The 24367-nt window shown below is 33.5% G+C and overlaps 2 protein-coding genes across 3 annotated transcripts; both read left to right on the top strand.

Moving 5' to 3' along the window:
* LOC138336836 (uncharacterized) lies at positions 1 to 8283 on the top strand. 2 transcript variants are annotated; one of them, XM_069286427.1, is made up of 2 exons: positions 1 to 159; positions 6618 to 8283. In XM_069286427.1, exons 1-2 carry the CDS (start codon positions 64 to 66, stop codon positions 8001 to 8003), a joined length of 1482 nt encoding a protein of 493 aa, XP_069142528.1. In that variant the 5' UTR covers positions 1 to 63; the 3' UTR covers positions 8004 to 8283. The 2 variants fall into 2 exon arrangements, with proteins under 2 accessions (XP_069142528.1, XP_069142529.1); XM_069286428.1 differs by lacking the exon at positions 1 to 159 and adding an exon at positions 3596 to 4228.
* A 5105-nt stretch (positions 8284 to 13388) lies between these two features.
* On the top strand, positions 13389 to 16130 carry LOC138336834 (uncharacterized). Its single transcript, XM_069286425.1, has one exon. The coding sequence runs from the start codon at positions 14531 to 14533 to the stop codon at positions 15848 to 15850; it is 1320 nt and encodes a 439-aa protein (XP_069142526.1). The 5' UTR covers positions 13389 to 14530; the 3' UTR covers positions 15851 to 16130.
* The last annotated feature ends 8237 nt before the right edge of the window (positions 16131 to 24367 follow it).

The following is a 24367-nucleotide window of genomic DNA, read 5'->3' as shown; positions in this document are numbered from 1 at the left end:
TTAGCATTCTGAGGTTTGCAACACAAAGCCTAGTCAATTAACATTGACGCATGCGTAGCCCATATGTTTCTAAATAATGTCGTAGATCAGGTTGTATATGATAGTTTTCGCTATTTTAAACAGTATCCGTCTATCTTCAATAACATATGGACCAAAATGGTATGTATTAAGTATTTTTGCAGTGTTTTGTAAGACATATTTGATTCACATGAAATATGTAAGGAATAATGTTAAACCTGACTAAAATAAAACATGAATCCAATTTCTGTTTCCATTTTCCATTGACACATTAGAACGGTATTTGTCGTGAGGATTTCACTCGTAAAATCGGCAGTAGCAATAGTAGTGCTGTAAAATCGTTTTAAATTTCACCATATCAGATTTGTTTCCTGATGAGATCTTCGAGTTTAAATCTCTTAACGTTTGCGAGATGAAAGTAGATGTATACATTTGGAAGGTCCACGTACAATGTTGTTATAATTTATACCCGTTTTATGGAATCAAAAATTCGCCCGTCATGTAATCAACTTGTGGAATATTTCGAATGAAGTGAAGTTGTTTTCATAATCACAAGGACATGTTCATACTCAGTTTAGATTCTTTCTTTTTTTGACTCGTTAAATAGATTTCTTTTATTGAAGTTATGTCTGCCGCAATTTTGTTTACGAATCAAGAAGAACTTTTTATATGTTTTTTTACCACCAAAGGTTATCAATATTTTGAACTAAATAATGTATATGTTTAATTTTATTAAGTCAAATAAGAGTTCAAAATTGATTAAATTTGATATGTTTGCAGTGAAATTAATAATAAGAAAGTTTGTTCTGTGGATATGTTTCCGTTTAAACATACATTACGTATAACAACACGAACTATTACAGTGCATTATATCTGTGTTGTGTAGTACAACAATGCCTCGATATGAAAATTTAATTAGAAGATTTAAGTTAAAGTAAGCTATAAATAATATATAATTTGATAATTTGATTGACCATTGTGAATATATCTTCAGGCAGTTGATTCAGGATTCTAAGAATTAAGTCCATTTGGAAGTCATTTCATATCTAGAAAGTTGTTATTCAATCATTGCCTGACATCATTTTAGGGAATCGTGATCTTTACGCCATTCCTGCTTCCTTGTATCGAATATATAAAAGACTAGGGATATTCTTAAAAACAACATACACAACATAAACTAGACACTACAGACATGACAAACTTCACACAAGGACACCTTTGCAGATACTAACACTAGGAAGCATGGTAATTATTTTGTAGAATGTATTTAGAAGGACCGTGAAATATTAGTTTAATTCCCGTCAGGATGTATAGGACCATACGTCCTTTATCCACTATACTAAGTATGCATATGGAACCAAATAAAAACTATGCAACTAAATGTCAACGCCTCCATCATCATTCAACTCTGCAACTACATCGACATGAACCTCACGAGCCATGGGACAACAAGCTATACACATCCAGCATACAACAACATCATATTTTAAAGAAAAGACATTTTATTATACTGATGCCGTGACAATGCGATGGAATCTTGGGTTTCGCGGAAATCACCAACGGAGCTACGCCAATATACGATCATCAGTGCCACAAGAACACAGCCATCCAAACCCATCACCACAAACCACACGAAGAACGAAACAAGAGGAAATAAAAAGCAGAGACCACAAACAACACCCTACTGCCCACTACATAACCAGCACCGCGAATGAGCCATCAACTTGAAAGACAGAAGATCGAAGACAGAAGACAAACAAAAATGAACTGAAATTACTTTTTTTTTAATTTGGACATTTATAAATGTGCTTTTATATATTGGAATTTACTTTTTGGTAATGTATAGTGTTTTATTGATTTTTAAACTGATACAATTATACATTTTTAAAAATTTGTTTTCATCTAAATATCATATGTTTTAAGGTACAACGTATCAGCAAATTTATTATTATTTTTTACCTACATATAACAGGATGATAATTATTCTAAGCGAAACGTTATGTAGTAATGAAATACATTTTTTTAAATTCAATATGGTAAATATAATTTACATGTACTTCATTATATTTAAATATTTAATATTACCATACTATCAATTTCATTTTTATATTTTTTTCCTAAGCTAACAGATTTTTGGATAAATAATGTTTTGTTAATTTTATTTCTATTAATATTTTCATGACTTGTGCTGTTCATTTATGTCATTCAAAGAGAAAGTTCCTTAACATACCTTTTTGTTTTAAAGTATTATTTTTCATTTACACGAATACATTTTTTACACAATATATATTTAAAAGTCTGGTTTGTTCTGCTGACATGGTTAACATGCAGTATTAAAATGTAAATTGGAACAACCAGTATGTCTTGAGTACAATAGGGTGGTGAGCTATCTCATTAAGGCCCATTGTCTCGTTATTTATGACATATTTACATTAATATATATTATTTCACGTTGGGAGGAATAATACCCGATGCAGTTCAATGCCTGGCACACACAAGTTTTTATGTTTCTCTCAACGTTTACATACACAAATACACAACAAAGGAACTATCTTTGCAAAATAATTTTTATTTCACTTTTATTATTAAAGATATCAGCTTTAATTGGAAAGCAATGTTTACATACACAAATACACAACAAAACGTTTGTTTTTCAGACGATTCAACGTCAAATTCAAAAAAAATCAATAACGTCATTTTTATACAGCACAAGTATTGTACATTACTAGTTCAGGATAACTGATTTTTTCACTCCTTATAGATTTAATAACTATTTATAATTGAAATTTTTTATGCTTACGAACTCTTATCATCCTATGTTTTACAAAATTAAGACATTTAAATTTTGAATAATTACTTTATTCATTTTAGTTATTTAAAATTACTTTTTCTTATAGTAAACACATTTTGTAATGGTTGGTAAGGTATATCTGCCTGAAGACATATCTGCTTCTGCTTCAGCTTTATAGATTTATGATAAATTTTGCCCAAGGTCAAATAACTCACATATCTTATCAATAAATATTTGATAATTATGGTCGCCACACTTTGTCAATTTTAATACATTGTGTACAATTTTTGTTAACATTTTAATTTATCCCTACAAACTAATACACGTTGCATTAATTTTCTTATAATGACTTGTTCATGGTTATGCTGTTGTTATATACTTCATATTTCATATGGAAATTCTTTTAACAATTAGTATCTTACTTTATTTGTTGACACTCATACACATTTTACATATTTTATATACTTATGGGAAGTTTCTCTCACGTGCTAAAACTTCCCATTGTTTATGTTAGAGGCGGAGTAGTGATGTGATATAACACACACATTTAAATGTTGTTGCTCTGACCTTCTAAAAACATAACATGCACAATTCACAACATTTTTTTACACAATAACAAAGAACTTCCAATTTCATTTTCATTTTTTTCCTTCTAATAACAGCATATCATGAACCTTAAAAGTCATACAAAAGTTGTTGTTTTTTTTTATTGTTTTTTTATTATTTTTTTTAAATGATAACGTCATTAATTTACATACCCCTTAATATCATCAACATAATATTATTATAAATCCAAACACCACTGTTACATTGTAAATGTACCCGGAAATTTATTTTAATGTGTTTTATTGTAATATTTACATTCTATGGCATAAGAATGGTGTACAGTTATGTTAATTTTGACAATATTTTTTTTTTGCACATTTCACAGTGAACTTTCTTTAGATGTTTTTTAGTATAAACGATGACTTGGTATGAAAATTTAATTGTCCTTGTAGCATTATGATCTCAAATTATTACTATTTTGAAATCATATATGAGTGTAGGGCGTATGTAGTATAACAATGCCTTGGTATGAAAATTTAATTTAAAGATTTCAGTTAAAGTAAGCTATAAATAATATATAATTTGATAATTTGATTGGCCATTGTGAATATATCTTCAGGCAGTTGATTCAGGATTCTAAGAATTAAGTCCATATAGGAAGTTATTTCATATCTAGGAAGTTGTTATTCAATCATTGCCTGACATCATTTTAGGGAATCGTGATCTCAACGCCATTCCTGCTTCCTTGTATCGAATATATAAAAGACTAGGGATATTCTTAAAAACAACATACCCAACATAAACTACAGACACTACAGACATGACACACTTCACACAAGGACACCTTTGCAGATACCAACACTAGGAAGCATGGTAATTATTTTGTAGAATATATTTAGTAGGACGGAGAAATATTAGTGTAATTCCCGTCAGGATGTATAGGACTATACGGTCCTTTATCCACTATACTAAGTATGCATATGGAACCAAATAAAAACTATGCAACTAAAAGTCAACGCCTCCATCATCATTCAACTCTACAACTACATCGACATGAACCTCACGAGTCATACAAAAGTTGTATATCAAACCTTACAACTCACATTTTAAAGAAAAGTCATATCATTATAGTTGGTAGAAATAATTATGAAGCACCATCCATGTTTGCCGATGCCTTTCAATGATTTTCACAACTTAATTCATCACTGAAGTCAAAGCATGTCAAAAAGTTCACCAGTTATAACACATAAGATTTTATTGCTATATTCTCAGTACATCTATTTAAATTATTTCTCAAAGCAATAGATTTTGAATAATATAATTCTTTAAAATATATCAATTAGATATTTCCATTTTACAAGTAAATATTAAAAAAATCCACTCACAATATGGTCTTTTGCAAATCAATGATAATATTTTTTCAAAAAGAAGGGAGTGAGCATAAAACATAACAGATAAATTCAACATCTAATTTTTTTTCTTAGTGGTAGACACACACTTCGTCGACTTCTTGTACATATAATTGAATATTATAAATTACACAAATCTATTCTATTATATTCGATCGATAATGCTATTGTTGTCTTCTACAAATAAAAGGCTGTTATTGATTTCCCTAATGTATTTAAAGAGCAAGTACTGATGTTTTTGTTTTGTTTAATTGTCTATTTTATTGTCGTTTAGATATATAAGTATTTCTAGGTTTGTGTTCTGTTAAAAATGATCTAGTTTTAGAAGTGTCCAACCGTAATCACTTAAACTATATAATGACTTGTCGTCGGCATTTGTCCATAATACGGGTCGGTTGTGGGCAGACACAGGTAAATTAACGGAGCGTCACTAATGCAGTATTCAAATAACAACAATATCCTCCTTGTTATGTAAAGCCGCGAATATGTGTAGGATTTTGTTCTGGTATGGTTTCTACACCAGTCGATCAATAGATTCTTTAAAAGAAAAACAAGATCGAAAGCAATGTTAATGCATGATTTCTATGTTTAGATTTGTCGCTACGTAAGCCATAATATAAGTTGCTCATGTCTTGTCACGATTTTGCAATATTTAGGGTTATTTTATCAAACGAGCATACCTAAATTGATTTTTTTTGTTTTTGAATTACAAAAATCAAAATAATTTTTGATAATTTTGTAGAGCACAAACGTTATTAGCTATTATAAACTAAATATCATACTTACCATTACTTCTTGAACAATTAAAAATTATATGTTGATTAATTACTTAATAGCTTGCATCGTCTTACATTCCTCACCTTCATACATTCCGTGCAAAGAATTATGTTATTAATGTCTCTACTGAAGTTAGTCAACAAATAAACAGAAACGGGATATTGAACGAAATTCGATACATAACATAATACGTTGATGATTAATCCAAAATTCAACCTGCCCAGAGCTTGTTTACAGATGTACTTATTAACAGATGGATCGAAATCATGTGTGGAATACCTGTATAGTAATTGATTTGTTAAATTTGAATGCTTAAACAAAAATCAAAGTAACACAGGGTAAATAGTATTCAGTACTGGCGCACATGTAAGACCAATGTCAATCCTTGCCCCGTGGCCAGGTGAAAAAGCTACAAACCAGGTCTCAATATACCGTGACGACTATCAATAGAGCAAGTGTTTACGAGAGGGTAATACCACTATCTATCTGCCACTTAAGTGTTAATGGCAGTAACCTCATATCAACAAACGAAATAAAGTTCCAAAATTCTACATTGTACAACACATTAAATACAACTTGGTTTTAACCTGTTCATTGTTATGGGTATGTATTGCATATAATATTTCCTTGTATGGTTGCAAGTTTGCCGGACCACATATATTATCTTTTTTGAGCAGAGTCCGTAGGCTGTCGCTAATATCGCGTATTTTTTCCATTATACAACAGATTAAATGTCACTTGACTTTTCCTTTAATATGAATCTTATCATTGTTATGGATGTGTATGATAAATGTTTTACCCCAGAAAACAAAGGCTATTATCCTTTTCAGGATTGCAAGTTTGCCTGGTCAAGTATGAAACCTACTTTGTGTGTTGTAATTCAGGTTTTTTGTACTACATTTATATAAACAATTGATTCTCTCAAACCATGCAGACTATACACAACCCACTTTAATACTGATGACATCCATTAACATCATGTTACCGTATGTGTACCGCATTATTGTTATATTATTGATATGTAAGTAATTGGTTGAGAACAAGATATTTTTGCCTTTTTATTTTTTGTTTAACAGAGCCAGAACAAGTTGCCCATTCTCGTCTGCATTTTTGCATGTGTCTTGCTCTTACTAAGTGGACATATGTACAAGAGTAGAAACACTCCAATGCCAGTCTTCTCTGTCAACGCCAAATTAAAACCCACATTGCCAACCATTAAATCCGTTTCTCAACACAACTCAAGGATTACAGTCGTCAGAAACATTCTTAATCAACCAGAGGAAGAACCATCCGTCAAAACACTATTCCAGCAAAATTCGACAACGCCTGCAACCAAGGACCCAATGAGTCAAAATAGGACATTGTTAGTTTTCAAAAATCCATTCACAAAAAATGAGACACTGACATATAGACAGAATTCATCTCTCCAAAATGTTACCAAGAAAACTACTAAACTTCCAGTCGAGAAAACTATCGCAGAAACATGCGTAAATCCCATCAAAACATTCCCGTTAAAAGGCTACATTGTTTACGAATGTGACAAGGAACATCCAGGAGATTGTGGGGGGTGGTCAGACCGGATGTCCGGTATGTACAGTGCCTACATCATTTCCGTGATTTTAAGTAAGCATTTCCTTATCAAATATACGCGTTCTGGAAACTTGACTGACTATCTCAGTCCTAACTCTCTTGACTGGCGATACAATTCTTCCCTTCTGGAGGGGAGATCATGGGGCTTTACGGATTTAGTTATCAAAGCTCCAAATGAAATCAAAGAATGCAATTTAACTGGACTTCGAAACATGTTCTCAAAAGACGTCAATTTCGTGAGAATCAATTGGGACTACACTCAACATTTCAGGAAGTTTCCTGGTTTACAAAGTGTTATTCCATGGCTGTTCGAATTGCATTATGCTGATATTTATTCCACCTTCTTCCATACACTTTTCAAGCCAACAAAACTAATCACTGAAGCAGTTAATGGCATTGTTGAAAGTGCACCAAAACTTGCCTGTGCTCATATTCGTATGGGTGGAAGTAAAACCATACCAGGAGACGATAAACACACGGACAAATCACAGCTTAAATTTATCTGGGATCTACTAAAGAGATTTGAAAACAGAAATTATAGCATCTTTATTGCAACAGACGCACAATTTGTCAGAGATCGAGCAAAGGAGTTATTCCCCCACCTGATAGAGGTGGAAGGACGAATCATTCATATCGACTGGAAAACAACCGGGGGTAATTTGGACGAGGGCTACAGAAAAGTAGTGGTGGACTTTTTTGTTCTCACGAAATGTGATGTTCTGATATTAACACTTAGTGGATTCGGAGTTATGTCCGCCTTTCTTAACAAAAACGTTACCCAAATGTATTGTCTTACCCGGAAAGCGTTATTTCCTTGTTCTCGATATACAATCGATAACTTTTTACCAGGGACTTATCTTTCCCCATACTGAGACAAGGCATGGATAAACTATAAGTACTTAACATATATTTTTCTCTGATTTTAGATTAACATAAAACTATTTACTTCGTTATATGAATTGTGTTATAAATTTATAAATCTTTATTTTGTATTTTTTGTGAACGATAAATATTTTAAACCCACTTCTTCTCAGATTTTACATTAACATCAATACATTAATAGATATATTTTTCATTTCATGTGAAGTAAATCTATGTTATCGATCTCATATCATTTTACATGTACAAGGGTAATAAATGCTGTATGTTTGATATTTCATTTTGTTAATATTTCTATTGTTTCATAAGTCCCTTTAAAGAGCAAAGGGTAAGTTGATGATTTATAAGTGATATTTTTATTTAAATTTTCTAATTTTTGTTTTTGGGAGGGGAGAGGTGGAGAGAAGAGATACTTCCATTTTATTTTATTTTTTAACTTATGTTAGCCTTTTAATGACCGTAAATTGAACAAACAATGCAATTTACACTGCAGAATGCATCTCATGAAAGTGCTCGTTTAGTGAACAAACAACGACGACCATGAAACTCTGTATGTAAGTTATTTTTGTACGTAAATAAAATGTAAAACAATGCTATACAATAACCCTATGACCATGTTTCACAGAACGTACCGGCAATTTTTTGTTAAATCGCTGAAATCGAAATGAAAAAAAAGTTGAACACTTTAAGTTATACTTCATGCTAATCTTACTGTTACGATATGTCTCTTAAACATGTGATATTTGAACATGGACATGTTACTTGATGATAAACTCCCAAAAAGCATATGTCGGCCTATAAGATAGCCGAAATCTAAGGATCATATATTCCGGGTTTTGAATAAAGCGCCTTCAACCATCTACATGTCCAGAACCTTCGGATTTTGTCGGATTCCGAATCGTATCACGTGACTGACGTCCACATGACCTGCAAGTGGTGATACAGGTAACTTGCGTAAGCGCACATGTTTTGTTTACGTTTTCCTTCTGGCTAATATGAGCATATCGTGCTGGTAAATGTCCAGAGAGCGAGTAAATGAAATATATAATTCACATGTTGCCGTAATTCAATATTATGTGTATCAAATATCGCAATGTGCGAACTTTATTTTCTTTGTAGATCCAGTCTGCTGAGGTTGACCACATGATTTGTTTTCGAAATATTGTTGAAATTTTCTCTTGGTTTCACAACTTTCGTGTTACTTTGAGATTGTCGCGACGATGTTCGGAAGAGTTCGGAATGATTCGGCATCTTTCGAGTCTGTCTTTCACGTGTACACGTTCAAAAGACTTTTTTACTTTTATAATTAAAAAACTTCCAGTTCTGCGATTTCATAAAAAGTGACAAAAGTAGAAAGTTAAAACCTCGGACAGACGGAGAAAAATGTGTATAACACTTACACAGTTTTCACTATGACAACAAGAGCGAAAGTGATAGACCATACAACTTTAATATTAATAGAACTTTAATATTCACGACAACACCTGTCATCAGGGATACTTACAATAAGCGGGCGCCGTATACATATTTTGCGTCTTTTATTTTAGTCATATGTTATATAACACATCTCCTCTTCTGATCTCATAATATTAATCAATCGTTGCACAATGAAACAAACTATAACATTAACCGTGTAATCTTACCCGTTACCCAGGTATCACACAGAACTCACTGTGACACAGGCACAGTATGTACACGGTGGACTACAGTACATTAATCACGATTGAGCCAGTAGCCTTCCATGCAAAGATCATGTTTATTGACACGCTAAAGAGTTTTGAACTTCTAGCGTGCAAATTACTATAGTATGAGTTTATTTCAAATTCAATATTCACAAAACGAAAATAGAAAATATGAGATAATTTAAGAATAATGGTAGCTCCCTTTCCAATACGTACATTTTGTACATATACGTGTGCGTATACGTACATGTATACCGCTTATTGAAGGTATCCCTATAAGGACGTAAACACAAAATATTTACATTTCCGTTTTCTCTATGCTATATAACCTTACCAAATGCGAAATTGTTTACACTTGCGTAAACGCAGTGGTTGCTGCGCAATAATACATACACCGGAACACTGACTTCCGCAAGTAGTGTGAATGCGCATCCGATTAGGCCTATTGTATCAGTATGAAAAAATCTTTAATATATTGCATGTATGAATGCCATGTAAATCTTGAATTAAATAACAGCAAATATGTTTTACAAATATTGTGTAAATAGGATGAAAAAAGATAAAGTTAATGTAGAACTATATTTTGTGTACTGTCTAAATTTGACAACATTTTCCGCCAAATTAAAGCCATCTGTTCCGGGATTCCATCAATTGACCGGCTGTTCCAACAATCGTATAACATTAAAAAAACAAAGATTTATTCTATTCAAACACTTAATTTAAATGAAATAGTCGTTCGAAATGTAAATATAAGGAATGATTTTTGTTGTTTGTTGTTTACTGGTGTGTAAACTGCATTTTTGTACAGATATTTCAACATAACGCGCTAACGCGCGTCATTTAAAATATATGTACAAAAAATACAGTTTACACACAGTAAACAACAAACAATAATAATCATTCCTTAATTAAATCTATAGAGTAGTAAATCGTGGTAGAATCGTACAACCAGATCAGAGAATTTAAGGCTCGGGGTAAGATGTCGGACATCACCAATTTATCATATAGGAATTGGATTTCGCTTTTATGTTAACCATGCTTGTATGGAGCAATTCCTCTAAGAATATATTCTATGGGGCGCGTTATTGTGCAGCGAGGCGAAGCTGATGACGTACGCTTACACACTGGAGTTTGCCGAAGTTGTCAAAACACCGGTGTTCAAGTAGCTCAATGTGTTTGAGATTGTCGTCTGACTTGACGATATCACATCCTTTGGAGCCATGTGAATATATAATCTACGCTTAGATCCATTGCCATCGATAGATGGAACAACTTCACTTGTGTTCGATGGATACAGTGTATTTGTGGTGACGCGTAACTGTCAACAGGTGGATAGTAGCGGTGCATGTTTTATAATACACATGACTAAATTCTCAAAGAACAAAGACAAGAGGATATGTTTATAACTGACCTCTGTCAGAGGGTCTCACGCCCGTCCACCCCAAAGGCTCAATCGTAGGACGAACACAGACACAGATGTGTTTACATTTGACATCCATCATTTTTAACAAAAATGAAAGCGCTGCACGTCGCCCCGGTCGGGATATTTTTCCCCGTTTCTTTATACATTTGTTAATTTCAAAATGTTTGTATCATTTATATGTATAAAACATATATGTATTGATGACATTTTTCCCAAATTCTATCAAAAAAAAACAATATACACGTAATGTTACGTCAAAATGTAAACAAAGCCATGTGTTTCTTCAAAAAAAAATCTCTTTACGTTGCATAGAACATTTTTATACGCAAGTTCAAAGTTCAATGTTACCATGCAGTTATGGTAAACAACATCGGCTAGTATTTACGTATAGTAAACAAGCCTAGTAAGTTTAAATATAGTGATATAACAGTGGTAACGTATAGCGGACAGACTACTGGAGGCCCTTTCCACACCAGTAGTTGACTCTACCAATAGAACTATACCCGCGGATCCGGATGTTCAAAGAGTTAGCTTAATCTTATTTACCACAAATTCTGTGTACATATTCTCCCTAAAATAAGCAAGTAGGTGTAGAGTAGAGTTCTAATGTATCTTGTACAATTTGATAAAGTCAGTATTTAAAGAAATGATTTTATCTTGCTTTGCAAATTAAACTATGATTAAGCTAATCATCCTTTGAACAGCTGGAATCTCGTCACCAATGCTCGACTAAGTTAAATGGGGCCACAAAATTCACTGATAAAAGTTAATCCCTCAATCTCAATCAGATGTCGATTCCATAAGCAATTAGCTCCTTAGAACTTTTTGTCCTCAAAATTGTTTAGGAAGAAATAGCTTATAGATATGGTTAGTGTACATAAATGTGTGCTACGGGCCCCTTTTTATTCATGAAATCGACACCTGTTTGAATTATTAACTTTTATCAGTGAGTTTTCCTAAAGTCTTTGTAGACATATATGTATACAATCTAATACATTAAATTTAAGGAGGAAATGTAGTCTACCCAAAAAATGTCAGGAATATAATTATAAAAACCAATTGTATTGTCCTTGTTTAAAGGAAACGAAACCGATCATTTCCTGTCCTGTCTGTACAAGCAGGTGATTATATGATCCAGTGGCGTTGCTAGCAGCAAATTAATGTGCACGCAAAGTGGAGTCGAAAAAATCGTCGAGATGAGTTTTACGATGTATTTTTACGATTTTAAAGCGTTCTTAAAAGTAGTAATTTTGCGAAGAAAAAATATCACTCAAACGGATTAATTTATATTGCAGATTGAAAATTACCTATATTTAGAAATTTTAATTGTAATTAAAAAAAGGCGCGATTATTTTTGTGTTTTAGGGGTATTTCTCAAAGCAATAGATTTTGAATAATATAATTCTTTAAAATATATCAATTAGATATTTCCATTTTACAAGTAAATGTTAAAAAAATCCACTCACAATATGGTCTTTTGCAAATCAATGATAATATTTTTTCAAAAAGAAGGGAGTGAGCATAAAACATAACAGATAAATTCAACATCTAATTTTTTTTCTTAGTGGTAGACACACACTTCGTCGACTTCTTGTACATATAATTGAATATTATAAATTACACAAATCTATTCTATTATATTCGATCGATAATGCTATTGTTGTCTTCTACAAATAAAAGGCTGTTATTGATTTCCCTAATGTATTTAAAGAGCAAGTACTGATGTTTTTGTTTTGTTTAATTGTCTATTTTATTGTCGTTTAGATATATAAGTATTTCTAGGTTTGTGTTCTGTTAAAAATGATCTAGTTTTAGAAGTGTCCAACCGTAATCACTTAAACTATATAATGACTTGTCGTCGGCATTTGTCCATAATACGGGTCGGTTGTGGGCAGACACAGGTAAATTAACGGAGCGTCACTAATGCAGTATTCAAATAACAACAATATCCTCCTTGTTATGTAAAGCCGCGAATATGTGTAGGATTTTGTTCTGGTATGGTTTCTACACCAGTCGATCAATAGATTCTTTAAAAGAAAAACAAGATCGAAAGCAATGTTAATGCATGATTTCTATGTTTAGATTTGTCGCTACGTAAGCCATAATATAAGTTGCTCATGTCTTGTCACGATTTTGCAATATTTAGGGTTATTTTATCAAACGAGCATACCTAAATTGATTTTTTTTTGTTTTTGAATTACAAAAATCAAAATAATTTTTTTGATAATTTTGTAGAGCACAAACGTTATTAGCTATTATAAACTAAATATCATACTTGCCATTACTTCTTGAACAATTAAAAATTATATGTTGATTAATTACTTAATAGCTTGCATCGTCTTACATTCCTCACCTTCATACATTCCGTGCAAAGAATTATGTTATTAATGTCTCTACTGAAGTTAGTCAACAAATAAACAGAAACGGGATATTGAACGAAATTCGATACATAACATAATACGTTGATGATTAATCCAAAATTCAACCTGCCCAGAGCTTGTTTACAGATGTACTTATTAACAGATGGATCGAAATCATGTGTGGAATACCTGTATAGTAATTGATTTGTTAAATTTGAATGCTTAAACAAAAATCAAAGTAACACAGGGTAAATAGTATTCAGTACTGGCGCACATGTAAGACCAATGTCAATCCTTGCCCCGTGGCCAGGTGAAAAAGCTACAAACCAGGTCTCAATATACCGTGACGACTATCAATAGAGCAAGTGTTTACGAGAGGGTAATACCACTATCTATCTGCCACTTAAGTGTTAATGGCAGTAACCTCATATCAACAAACGAAATAAAGTTCCAAAATTCTACATTGTACAACACATTAAATACAACTTGGTTTTAACCTGTTCATTGTTATGGGTATGTATTGCATATAATATTTCCTTGTATGGTTGCAAGTTTGCCGGACCACATATATTATCTTTTTTTGAGCAGAGTCCGTAGGCTGTCGCTAATATCGCGTATTTTTTCCATTATACAACAGATTAAATGTCACTTGACTTTTCCTTTAATTATGAATCTTATCATTGTTATGGATGTGTATGATAAATGTTTTACCCCAGAAAACAAAGGCTATTATCCTTTTCAGGATTGCAAGTTTGCCTGGTCAAGTATGAAACCTACTTTGTGTGTTGTAATTCAGGTTTTTTTGTACTACATTTATATAAACAATTGATTCTCTCAAACCATGCAGACTATACACAACCCACTTTAATACTGATGACATCCATTAACATCATGTTACCGTATGTGTACCGCATTATTGTTATATTATTGATATGTAAGTAATTGGTTGAGAACAAGATATTTTTGCCTTTTTATTTTTTGTTTAACAGAGCCAGAACAAGTTGCCCATTCTCGTCTGCATTTTTGCATGTGTCTTGCTCTTACTAAGTGGACATATGTACAAGAGTAGAAACACTCCAATGCCAGTCTTCTCTGTCAACGCCAAATTAAAACCCACATTGCCAACCATTAAATCCGTTTCTCAACACAACTCAAGGATTACAGTCGTCAGAAACATTCTTAATCAACCAGAGGAAGAACCATCCGTCAAAACACTATTCCAGCAAAATTCGACAACGCCTGCAACCAAGGACCCAATGAGTCAAAATAGGACATTGTTAGTTTTCAAAAATCCATTCACAAAAAATGAGACACTGACATATAGACAGAATTCATCTCTCCAAAATGTTACCAAGAAAACTACTAAACTTCCAGTCGAGAAAACTATCGCAGAAACATGCGTAAATTCCATCAAAACATTCCCGTTAAAAGGCTACATTGTTTACGAATGTGACAAGGAACATCCAGGAGATTGTGGGGGGTGGTCAGACCGGATGTCCGGTATGTACAGTGCCTACATCATTTCCGTGATTTTAAGTAAGCATTTCCTTATCAAATATACGCGTTCTGGAAACTTGACTGACTATCTCAGTCCTAACTCTCTTGACTGGCGATACAATTCTTCCCTTCTGGAGGGGAGATCATGGGGCTTTACGGATTTAGTTATCAAAGCTCCAAATGAAATCAAAGAATGCAATTTAACTGGACTTCGAAACATGTTCTCAAAAGACGTCAATTTCGTGAGAATCAATTGGGACTACACTCAACATTTCAGGAAGTTTCCTGGTTTACAAAGTGTTATTCCATGGCTGTTCGAATTGCATTATGCTGATATTTATTCCACCTTCTTCCATACACTTTTCAAGCCAACAAAACTAATCACTGAAGCAGTTAATGGCATTGTTGAAAGTGCACCAAAACTTGCCTGTGCTCATATTCGTATGGGTGGAAGTAAAACCATACCAGGAGACGATAAACACACGGACAAATCACAGCTTAAATTTATCTGGGATCTACTAAAGAGATTTGAAAACAGAAATTATAGCATCTTTATTGCAACAGACGCACAATTTGTCAGAGATCGAGCAAAGGAGTTATTCCCCCACCTGATAGAGGTGGAAGGACGAATCATTCATATCGACTGGAAAACAACCGGGGGTAATTTGGACGAGGGCTACAGAAAAGTAGTGGTGGACTTTTTTGTTCTCACGAAATGTGATGTTCTGATATTAACACTTAGTGGATTCGGAGTTATGTCCGCCTTTCTTAACAAAAACGTTACCCAAATGTATTGTCTTACCCGGAAAGCGTTATTTCCTTGTTCTCGATATACAATCGATAACTTTTTACCAGGGACTTATCTTTCCCCATACTGAGACAAGGCATGGATAAACTAAAAGTACTTAACATATATTTTTCTCTGATTTTAGATTAACATAAAACTATTTACTTCGTTATATGAATTGTGTTATAAATTTATAAATCTTTATTTTGTATTTTTTGTGAACGATAAATATTTTAAACCCACTTCTTCTCAGATTTTACATTAACATCAATACATTAATAGATATATTTTTCATTTCATGTGAAGTAAATCTATGTTATCGATCTCATATCATTTTACATGTACAAGGGTAATAAATGCTGTATGTTTGATATTTCATTTTGTTAATATTTCTATTGTTTCATAAGTCCCTTTAAAGAGCAAAGGGTAAGTTGATGATTTATAAGTGATATTTTTATTTGAATTTTCTAATTTTTGTTTTTGGGAGGGGAGAGGTGGAGAGAAGAGATACTTCCATTTTTTTTTTAACTTATGTTAGCCTTTTAATGACCGTAAATTGAACAAACAATGCAATTTACACTGCAGAATGCATCTCATGAAAGTGCTCGTTTAGTGAACAAACAACGACGACCATGAAACTCTGTATGTAAGTTATTTTTGTACGTAAATAAAATGTAATACAATGCTATACAATAACCCCATGACCATGTTTCACACAACGTACCGGCAATTTTTTGTTAAATCGCTGAAATCGAAATGAAAAAAAGTTGAACACTTTAAGTTATACTTCATGCTAATCTTACTGTTACGATATGTCTCTTAAACATGTGATATTTGAACATGGACATGTTACTTGATGATAAACTCCCAAAAAGCATATGTCGGCCTATAAGATAGCCGAAATCTAAGGATCATATATTCCGGGTTTTGAATAAAGCGCCTTCAACCATCTACATGTCCAGAACCTTCGGATTTTGTCGGATTCCGAATCGTATCACGTGACTGACGTCCACATGACCTGCAAGTGGTGATACAGGTAACTTGCGTAAGCGCACATGTTTTGTTTACGTTTTCCTTCTGGCTAATATGAGCATATCGTGCTGGTAAATGTCCAGAGAGCGAGTAAATGAAATATATAATTCACATGTTGCGGTAATTCAATATTATGTGTATCAAATATCGCAATGTGCGAGCTTTATTTTCTTTGTAGATCCAGTCTGCTGAGGTTGACCACATGATTTGTTTTCGAAATATTGTTGAAATTTTCTCTTGGTTTCACAACTTTCGTGTTACTTTGAGATTGTCGCGACGATGTTCGGAAGAGTTCGGAATGATTCGGCATCTTTCGAGTCTGTCTTTCACGTGTACACGTTCAAAAGACTTTTTTACTTTTATAATTAAAAAACTTCCAGTTCTGCGATTTCATAAAAAGTGACAGAAGTAGAAAGTTAAAACCTCGGACAGACGGAGAAAAATGTGTATAACACTTACACAGTTTTCACTATGACAACAAGAGCAAAAGTGATAGACCATACAACTTTAATATTAATAGAACTTTAATATTCACGACAACACCTGTCATCAGGGATACTTACAATAAGCGGGCGCCGTATACATATTTTGCGTCTTTTATTTTAGTCATATGTTATATAACACATCTCCTCTTCTGATCTCATAATATTAATCAATCGTTGCACAATGAAACAAACTATAACATTAACCGTGTAATCTTACCCGTTACCCAGGTATCACACAGAACTCACTGTGACACAGGCACAGTATGTACACGGTGGACTACAGTACATTAATCACGATTGAGCCAGTAGCCTTCCATGCAAAGATCATGTTTATTGACACGCTAAAGAGTTTTGAACTTCTAGCGTGCAAATTACTATAGTATGAGTTTATTTCAAATTCAATATTCACAAAACGAAAATAGAAAATATGAGATAATTTAAGAATAATGGTAGCTCCCTTTCCAATACGTACATTTTGTACATATACGTGTGCGTATACGTACATGTATACCGCTTATTGAAGGTATCCCTATAAGGACGTAAACACAAAATATTTACATTTCCGTTTTCTCTATGCTATATAACCTTACCAAATGCGAAATTGTTTACACTTGCGTAAACGCAGTGGTTGCTGCGCAATAATACATACACCGGAACACTGACTTCCGCAAGTAGTGTGAATGCGCATCCGATTAGGCCTATTGTATCAGTATGAAAAAATCTTTAATATATTGCATGTATGAATGCCATGTAAATCTTGAATTAAATAACAGCAAATATGTTTTACAAATATTGTGTAAATAGGATGAAAAAAGATAAAGTTAATGTAGAACTATATTTTGTGTACTGTCTAAATTTGACAACATTTTCCGCCAAATTAAAGCCATCTGTTCCGGGATTCCATCAATTGACCGGCTGTTCCAACAATCGTATAACATTAAAAAAACAAAGATTTATTCTATTCAAACACTTAATTTAAATGAAATAGTCGTTCGAAATGTAAATATAAGGAATGATTTTTGTTGTTTGTTGTTTACTGGTGTGTAAACTGCATTTTTGTACAGATATTTCAACATAACGCGCTAACGCGCGTCATTTAAAATATATGTACAAAAAATACAGTTTACACACAGTAAACAACAAACAATAATAATCATTCCTTAATTAAATCTATAGAGTAGTAAATCGTGGTAGAATCGTACAACCAGATCAGAGAATTTAAGGCTCGGGGTAAGATGTCGGACATCACCAATTTATCATATAGGAATTGGATTTCGCTTTTATGTTAACCATGCTTGTATGGAGCAATTCCTCTAAGAATATATTCTATGGGGCGCGTTATTGTGCAGCGAGGCGAAGCTGATGACGTACGCTTACACACTGGAGTTTGCCGAAGTTGTCAAAACACCGGTGTTCAAGTAGCTCAATGTGTTTGAGATTGTCGTCTGACTTGACGATATCACATCCTTTGGAGCCATGTGAATATATAATCTACGCTTAGATCCATTGCCATCGATAGATGGAACAACTTCACTTGTGTTTGATGGATACAGTGTATTTGTGGTGACGCGTAACTGTCAACAGGTGGATAGTAGCGGTGCATGTTTTATAATACACATGACTAAATTCTCAAAGAACAAAGACAAGAGGATATGTTTATAACTGACCTCTGTCAGAGGGTCTCACGCCCGTCCACCCCAAAGGCTCAATCGTAGGACGAACACAGACACAGATGTGTTTACATTTGACATCCATCATTTTTAACAAAAATGAAAGCGCTGCACGTCGCCCCGGTCGGGATATTTTTCCCCGTTTCTTTATACATTTGTTAATTTCAAAATGTTTGTATCATTTATATGTATAAAAACATATATGTATTGATGACATTTTTCCCAAATTCTATCAAAAAAAAACAATATACACGTAATGTTACGTCAAAATGTAAACAAAGCCATGTGTTTCTTCAAAAAAAAATCTCTTTACGTTGCATAGAACATTTTTATACGCAAGTTCAAAGTTCAATGTTACCATGCAGTTATGGTAAACAACATCGGCTAGTATTTACGTATAGTAAACAAGCCTAGTAAGTTTAAATATAGTGATATAACAGTGGTAACGTATAGCGGACAGACTACTGGAGGCCCTTTACACACCAGTAGTTGACTCTACCAATAGAACTATACCCGCGGATCCGGATGTTCAAAGAGTTAGCTTAATCTTATTTACCACAAATTCTGTGTACATATTCTCCCTAAAATAAGCAAGTAGGTGTAGAGTAGAGTTCTAATGTATCTTGTACAATTTGATAAAGTCAGTATTTAAAGAAATGATTTTATCTTGCTTTGCAAATTAAACTATGATTAAGCTAATCATCCTTTGAACAGCTGGAATCTCGTCACCAATGCTCGACTAAGTTAAATGGGGCCACAAAATTCACTGATAAAAGTTAATCCCTCAATCTCAATCAGATGTCGATTCCATAAGCAATTAGCTCCTTAGAACTTTTTGTCCTCAAAATTGTTTAGGAAGAAATAGCTTATAGATATGGTTAGTGTACATAAATGTGTGCTACGGGCCCCTTTTTATTCATGAAATCGACACCTGTTTGAATTATTAACTTTTATCAGTGAGTTTTCCTAAAGTCTTTGTAGACATATATGTATACAATCTAATACATTAAATTTAAGGAGGAAATGTAGTCTACCCAAAAAATGTCAGGAATATAATTATAAAAACCAATTGTATTGTCCTTGTTTAAAGGAAACGAAACCGATCATTTCCTGTCCTGTCTGTACAAGCAGGTGATTATATGATCCAGTGGCGTTGCTAGCAGCAAATTAATGTGCACGCAAAGTGGAGTCGAAAAAATCGTCGAGATGAGTTTTACGATGTATTTTTACGATTTTAAAGCGTTCTTAAAAGTAGTAATTTTGCGAAGAAAAAATATCACTCAAACGGATTAATTTATATTGCAGATTGAAAATTACCTATATTTAGAAATTTTAATTGTAATTAAAAAAGGCGCGATTATTTTTGTGTTTTAGGGGGTCCCAAGTCGAACAATTTTTTTTAGAATTGATTGATGTGCACGCAGTTGCGTCTTTGCGTCAATGGTAGCTAACTTTTAACAGTGAGTTTTCCTAGTCTTTGTATATGTATATAATCTAATACAGTAAACTTAAGGAGAAAATGTAGTCTACCCAAAACATGTCAGGTCAGCAACAGGATGATAATTATAAAAATCAACTGGATTGTCTTCTGTTAATAGGACGTTAATAAATCAAACAAACAAACAAAAAAGTCTTTGTTTAAAGGAAACATAATCTACCTGAGAAACCGGTCATTTCCTGTCCTGTCTGAACAAGTTATTCAGCACGTTAAAGCAGGTGGTTAAATATGATCGGTCTGATCGTAGATAATGTCCTTCAGTGACTCAGGTATGTGAAAAACACAGAACAAAGCACAGCAAAATACTTTGATATGTTGTACCTCTTCGTGCTGCATTGATACCTGCACATTAATTAGTTGCTTTTGTACCAGAAACACGGTGTATATATACATGTTTCTGTTTTGCACATAAAATGCTCAGACACTACTTATCGAACAAAGGCAATAAGAGCCGTTAACGTTCATGTGCATTAACTTACACACCATTTCATGGCTAATAAGCTACTATTGTGTTGATTGGTAAGGTTCAGTGATCCGTGTAAGCTTGGCCGCATGTGTATTCATGCGCAAATGTGCGACCGAGTTGCCTCACTCCTGCCCATCCAGCCTCTCCCTCCGATAACAAACAAAACCAATATAATTGTTCATGTCTGTATAAACGACATTATAACTAGTTTTAATTTGTATTTATATAATTGGCGGCCAAGCTTACACGGATCACTGAACCTTACCAATCAACACAATGGAAACATAATCTACCTGAGAAACCGATCATTTCCTGTCCTGTCTGAACAAGTTATTCAGCACGTTAAAGCGTCATGACGCAGCTTCGTCCAGTCAGTAGCTGAAGACAGAAAATGGCTGATGAACATAGTGCGTGTGGTCAAGGCCATTAAAGCCCCATTATGTTTTGGGGTGAAAAAATATCGCCATAAAGTACCAAACTTTGTTGAATAGTAGAGCATATATCCTTATGAAAATATCCGCTAATAAAAAATGACCAACATTTCCATGTTTTTCAAAAACAATAGAAAACCCCTCTTGGGAGAGGGGGAAATCCGTAGTTCCGCCCCACAGCCAAAACAATAGAGTACGCATGCGTAGGCACATAAAAAGTGGAATTTCCCTAACAAACTTCAATGGCGAACGCAACTCGCCAAATATGTGTCAGCGAACACACATAGGTCCGTTGGAACGTGGTGAAGAGCGAGACCAATTCTTCAAACGACGATAATTTAGCGGTCAAGTTGCTCGATCGCGATCGACTGCACGTTACGAACCCACGCATTCCACGAGTGGACCTACATGTTGTATATGTGTGTATTTACATGTAGCTTCTATATAAAACTAGACTAAAACTATTCAAAAAGTTTTTGTTCTTGAATGGAAAGCAAGCAATTAACAAATTTATAATTACAATGGTATTTGCTGATCTTATGTATTTTGTAATAAAGATTTATAGATGCCTATAGGGCCTAATCTAGCTTTATTGAAATGTACACTGTACATCGAAACCGAACACACGTTTACCTGATGAGGCCTCCCATGGGGTGGCTCGACAAAACTCGTAAACAAATGAAAGTAAAAACAAATACGCCATGTCGTTACCTGCTATATAGATATTACACTTTGTTTCTTTTTATAATAACACAGCGATGTATACATACATACGAAGTCTGGTAAGCCTACATGTTCTACTCCATCGAAGACCGAACATAAACTTAGACCAGTGTTTGAGACAACAGGGTCAACGACGATATCGGCATATATCGGATATATCCATGACAAGTGATCATGAACATGAATTACTAACTGAGTACAATCCACATTGTAGCATAAGATTATTATTTGAACTTTGTAATAACTACATGCAGAAACACATATACATAATATATGTTTATGCTACATGTAAAGATACGTGTATATAAACCCCATGTGTTTGGCTCTATAGACATTTTCTCTCTATATATATATGTAATACTGTGTCAATACATAAAGAGAGAAAAATGTCTATAGAGCCAAACACCTGTGCATGAACCACATGTAGGCCTATGTGATTCATATCATCTCATAATTCATTGCATGCACGGGACAGGAAAAGGAATGGATGTACACAATGTAGAATAGTTTGGTTTGATTGAATAGTACCAAGAAATGGAGTATAAAAACAGTCCGTTAATGATTTCTACACAGTTCATCAAGTGAAGATCTGGTGGAAAAGTATACTTAAAAAGCTAAAGAAAACCTGGATCAGTCCTTCATTAAAAAGAAGAGAAAATGGGGAAAATATCCACACGAATGTAATCGAGAAACATTTTAAAAAAAATGAAATATCGACAGGTATCGGCATATAGCCCCCCCCCCCCCCCCCTCCAGTTGAAATATATACCAGAAAATGTTTACATTTATAATTGATAAAAAAAATAAAGGAGGTGATAGCAACGGTATAAATGTCAATTAAGTGCTGGGTCCTAACAAACACATATATGTTGGGTACATGAATACTGAGAATAGATATATTTATATGCAATATACGATATGTATACATATATTTACAAATAACGTATATATACAATGTACATGCAGTAACCGTGTTGATCATGAGCAAAGTAATATAATACAGACATGTCTCAACATACAATTTGATGTATCTCGACTAGCGCCGATTCCAGTGATCTTTCATCTACATGTACTATCACATATTTCATAGACATAAGAATATCGTTATAAATTACCCAAAGAAGAAATAGAAAGCAGTTATAATACATGTATATAGTAAGCTATTAGTCCACCTCTTTACGTATGTTCTGAGTATTTAGATATACTATGCTCTCCTAACTCTCAAATTATGAATAGATTAGTAGTATCATGATATTTATTTATATATATATAGTTTGGGATAAATACTGTATTTATCTCAAATTATTACACGAGAGGAAAGTTAAAATCAACCGATCATTACCAAAATTGACACGGCCACGTGTTTATATTTGTACGATAAAATACCCCATATGGTGCCCCGTGTACATGTATGGATTTCACTATTTACATCCACTATTTTTCGATTAATACGTATTTTGCATTAAGCTTTGTGATAGGACACATTTATAATCTGTGAAATCTATATGTATCATATACTTAAACAATTATAGAACATTTTAATTGTATTGCTCACCGTTTGCTCAAAACTACCCTCTTTCTCGGCCACGCTTGTTTTGTTTACCTATCCGGGTATCGAACATATACGTATACACGAGGTATTTTTAACTATGCAAATCAACCCGTTCTATGCTATTAGTAAAATTCTTTACTAATTGATTATGACGTAATCATCTTCATTGGAAAAAAATCAAATGAAGAACCTTTCATAAGGGATGTTAATGTATATTTTAGCAAAGTATGGTGAAAGCATAATGGGACTTTAACATCTTTGTTTATGTGCATATCTAGTAATTTGATTTACAAGTTATGATTGCTTTGATGTAGTAATATACATATATTGTGCAATGTCTTCAGTTGTGATCATAGGTCATAGTTTTATTAGACGTGTAGACCAACATCTTTCGGGTTCATGGACGAATCTAGGTTTTGACCCGGAACGGTTACATATTCATTGTGTTGGTAAAAGTGGAGGCCGAGTTCAGGATATGTACGCACGATGGATATCAGATATTTTATTACGTGTTCAGCCTGACGTTGTTTTACTACAAATTGGTGGAAATGACTGTGGTGACTGCGATGCACGTAAATTTAAAGACTCCCTAATAATCGAAGACATACTGTCGATCGGACAATGGCTAATGGCGGGATTTAGTGTGAAACGTGTTGGGGTCATGCAGTTGTTTTAAGGTTCCGCTATAGTTAACCAAGGGCCGTCCAAAATCAAAGTTTTTTGTCAGAGCTGTGGCAATAAATAAGACAAC

The sequence above is a fragment of the Argopecten irradians genome, chromosome 12 (assembly GCF_041381155.1).
Source record: "Argopecten irradians isolate NY chromosome 12, Ai_NY, whole genome shotgun sequence".
In the NCBI taxonomy this organism is placed as follows: domain Eukaryota; kingdom Metazoa; phylum Mollusca; class Bivalvia; order Pectinida; family Pectinidae; genus Argopecten; species Argopecten irradians.
The sequence above is the reverse complement of the archived record's forward strand: the minus strand, read 5'-3'. Positions and strand labels throughout refer to the sequence as shown.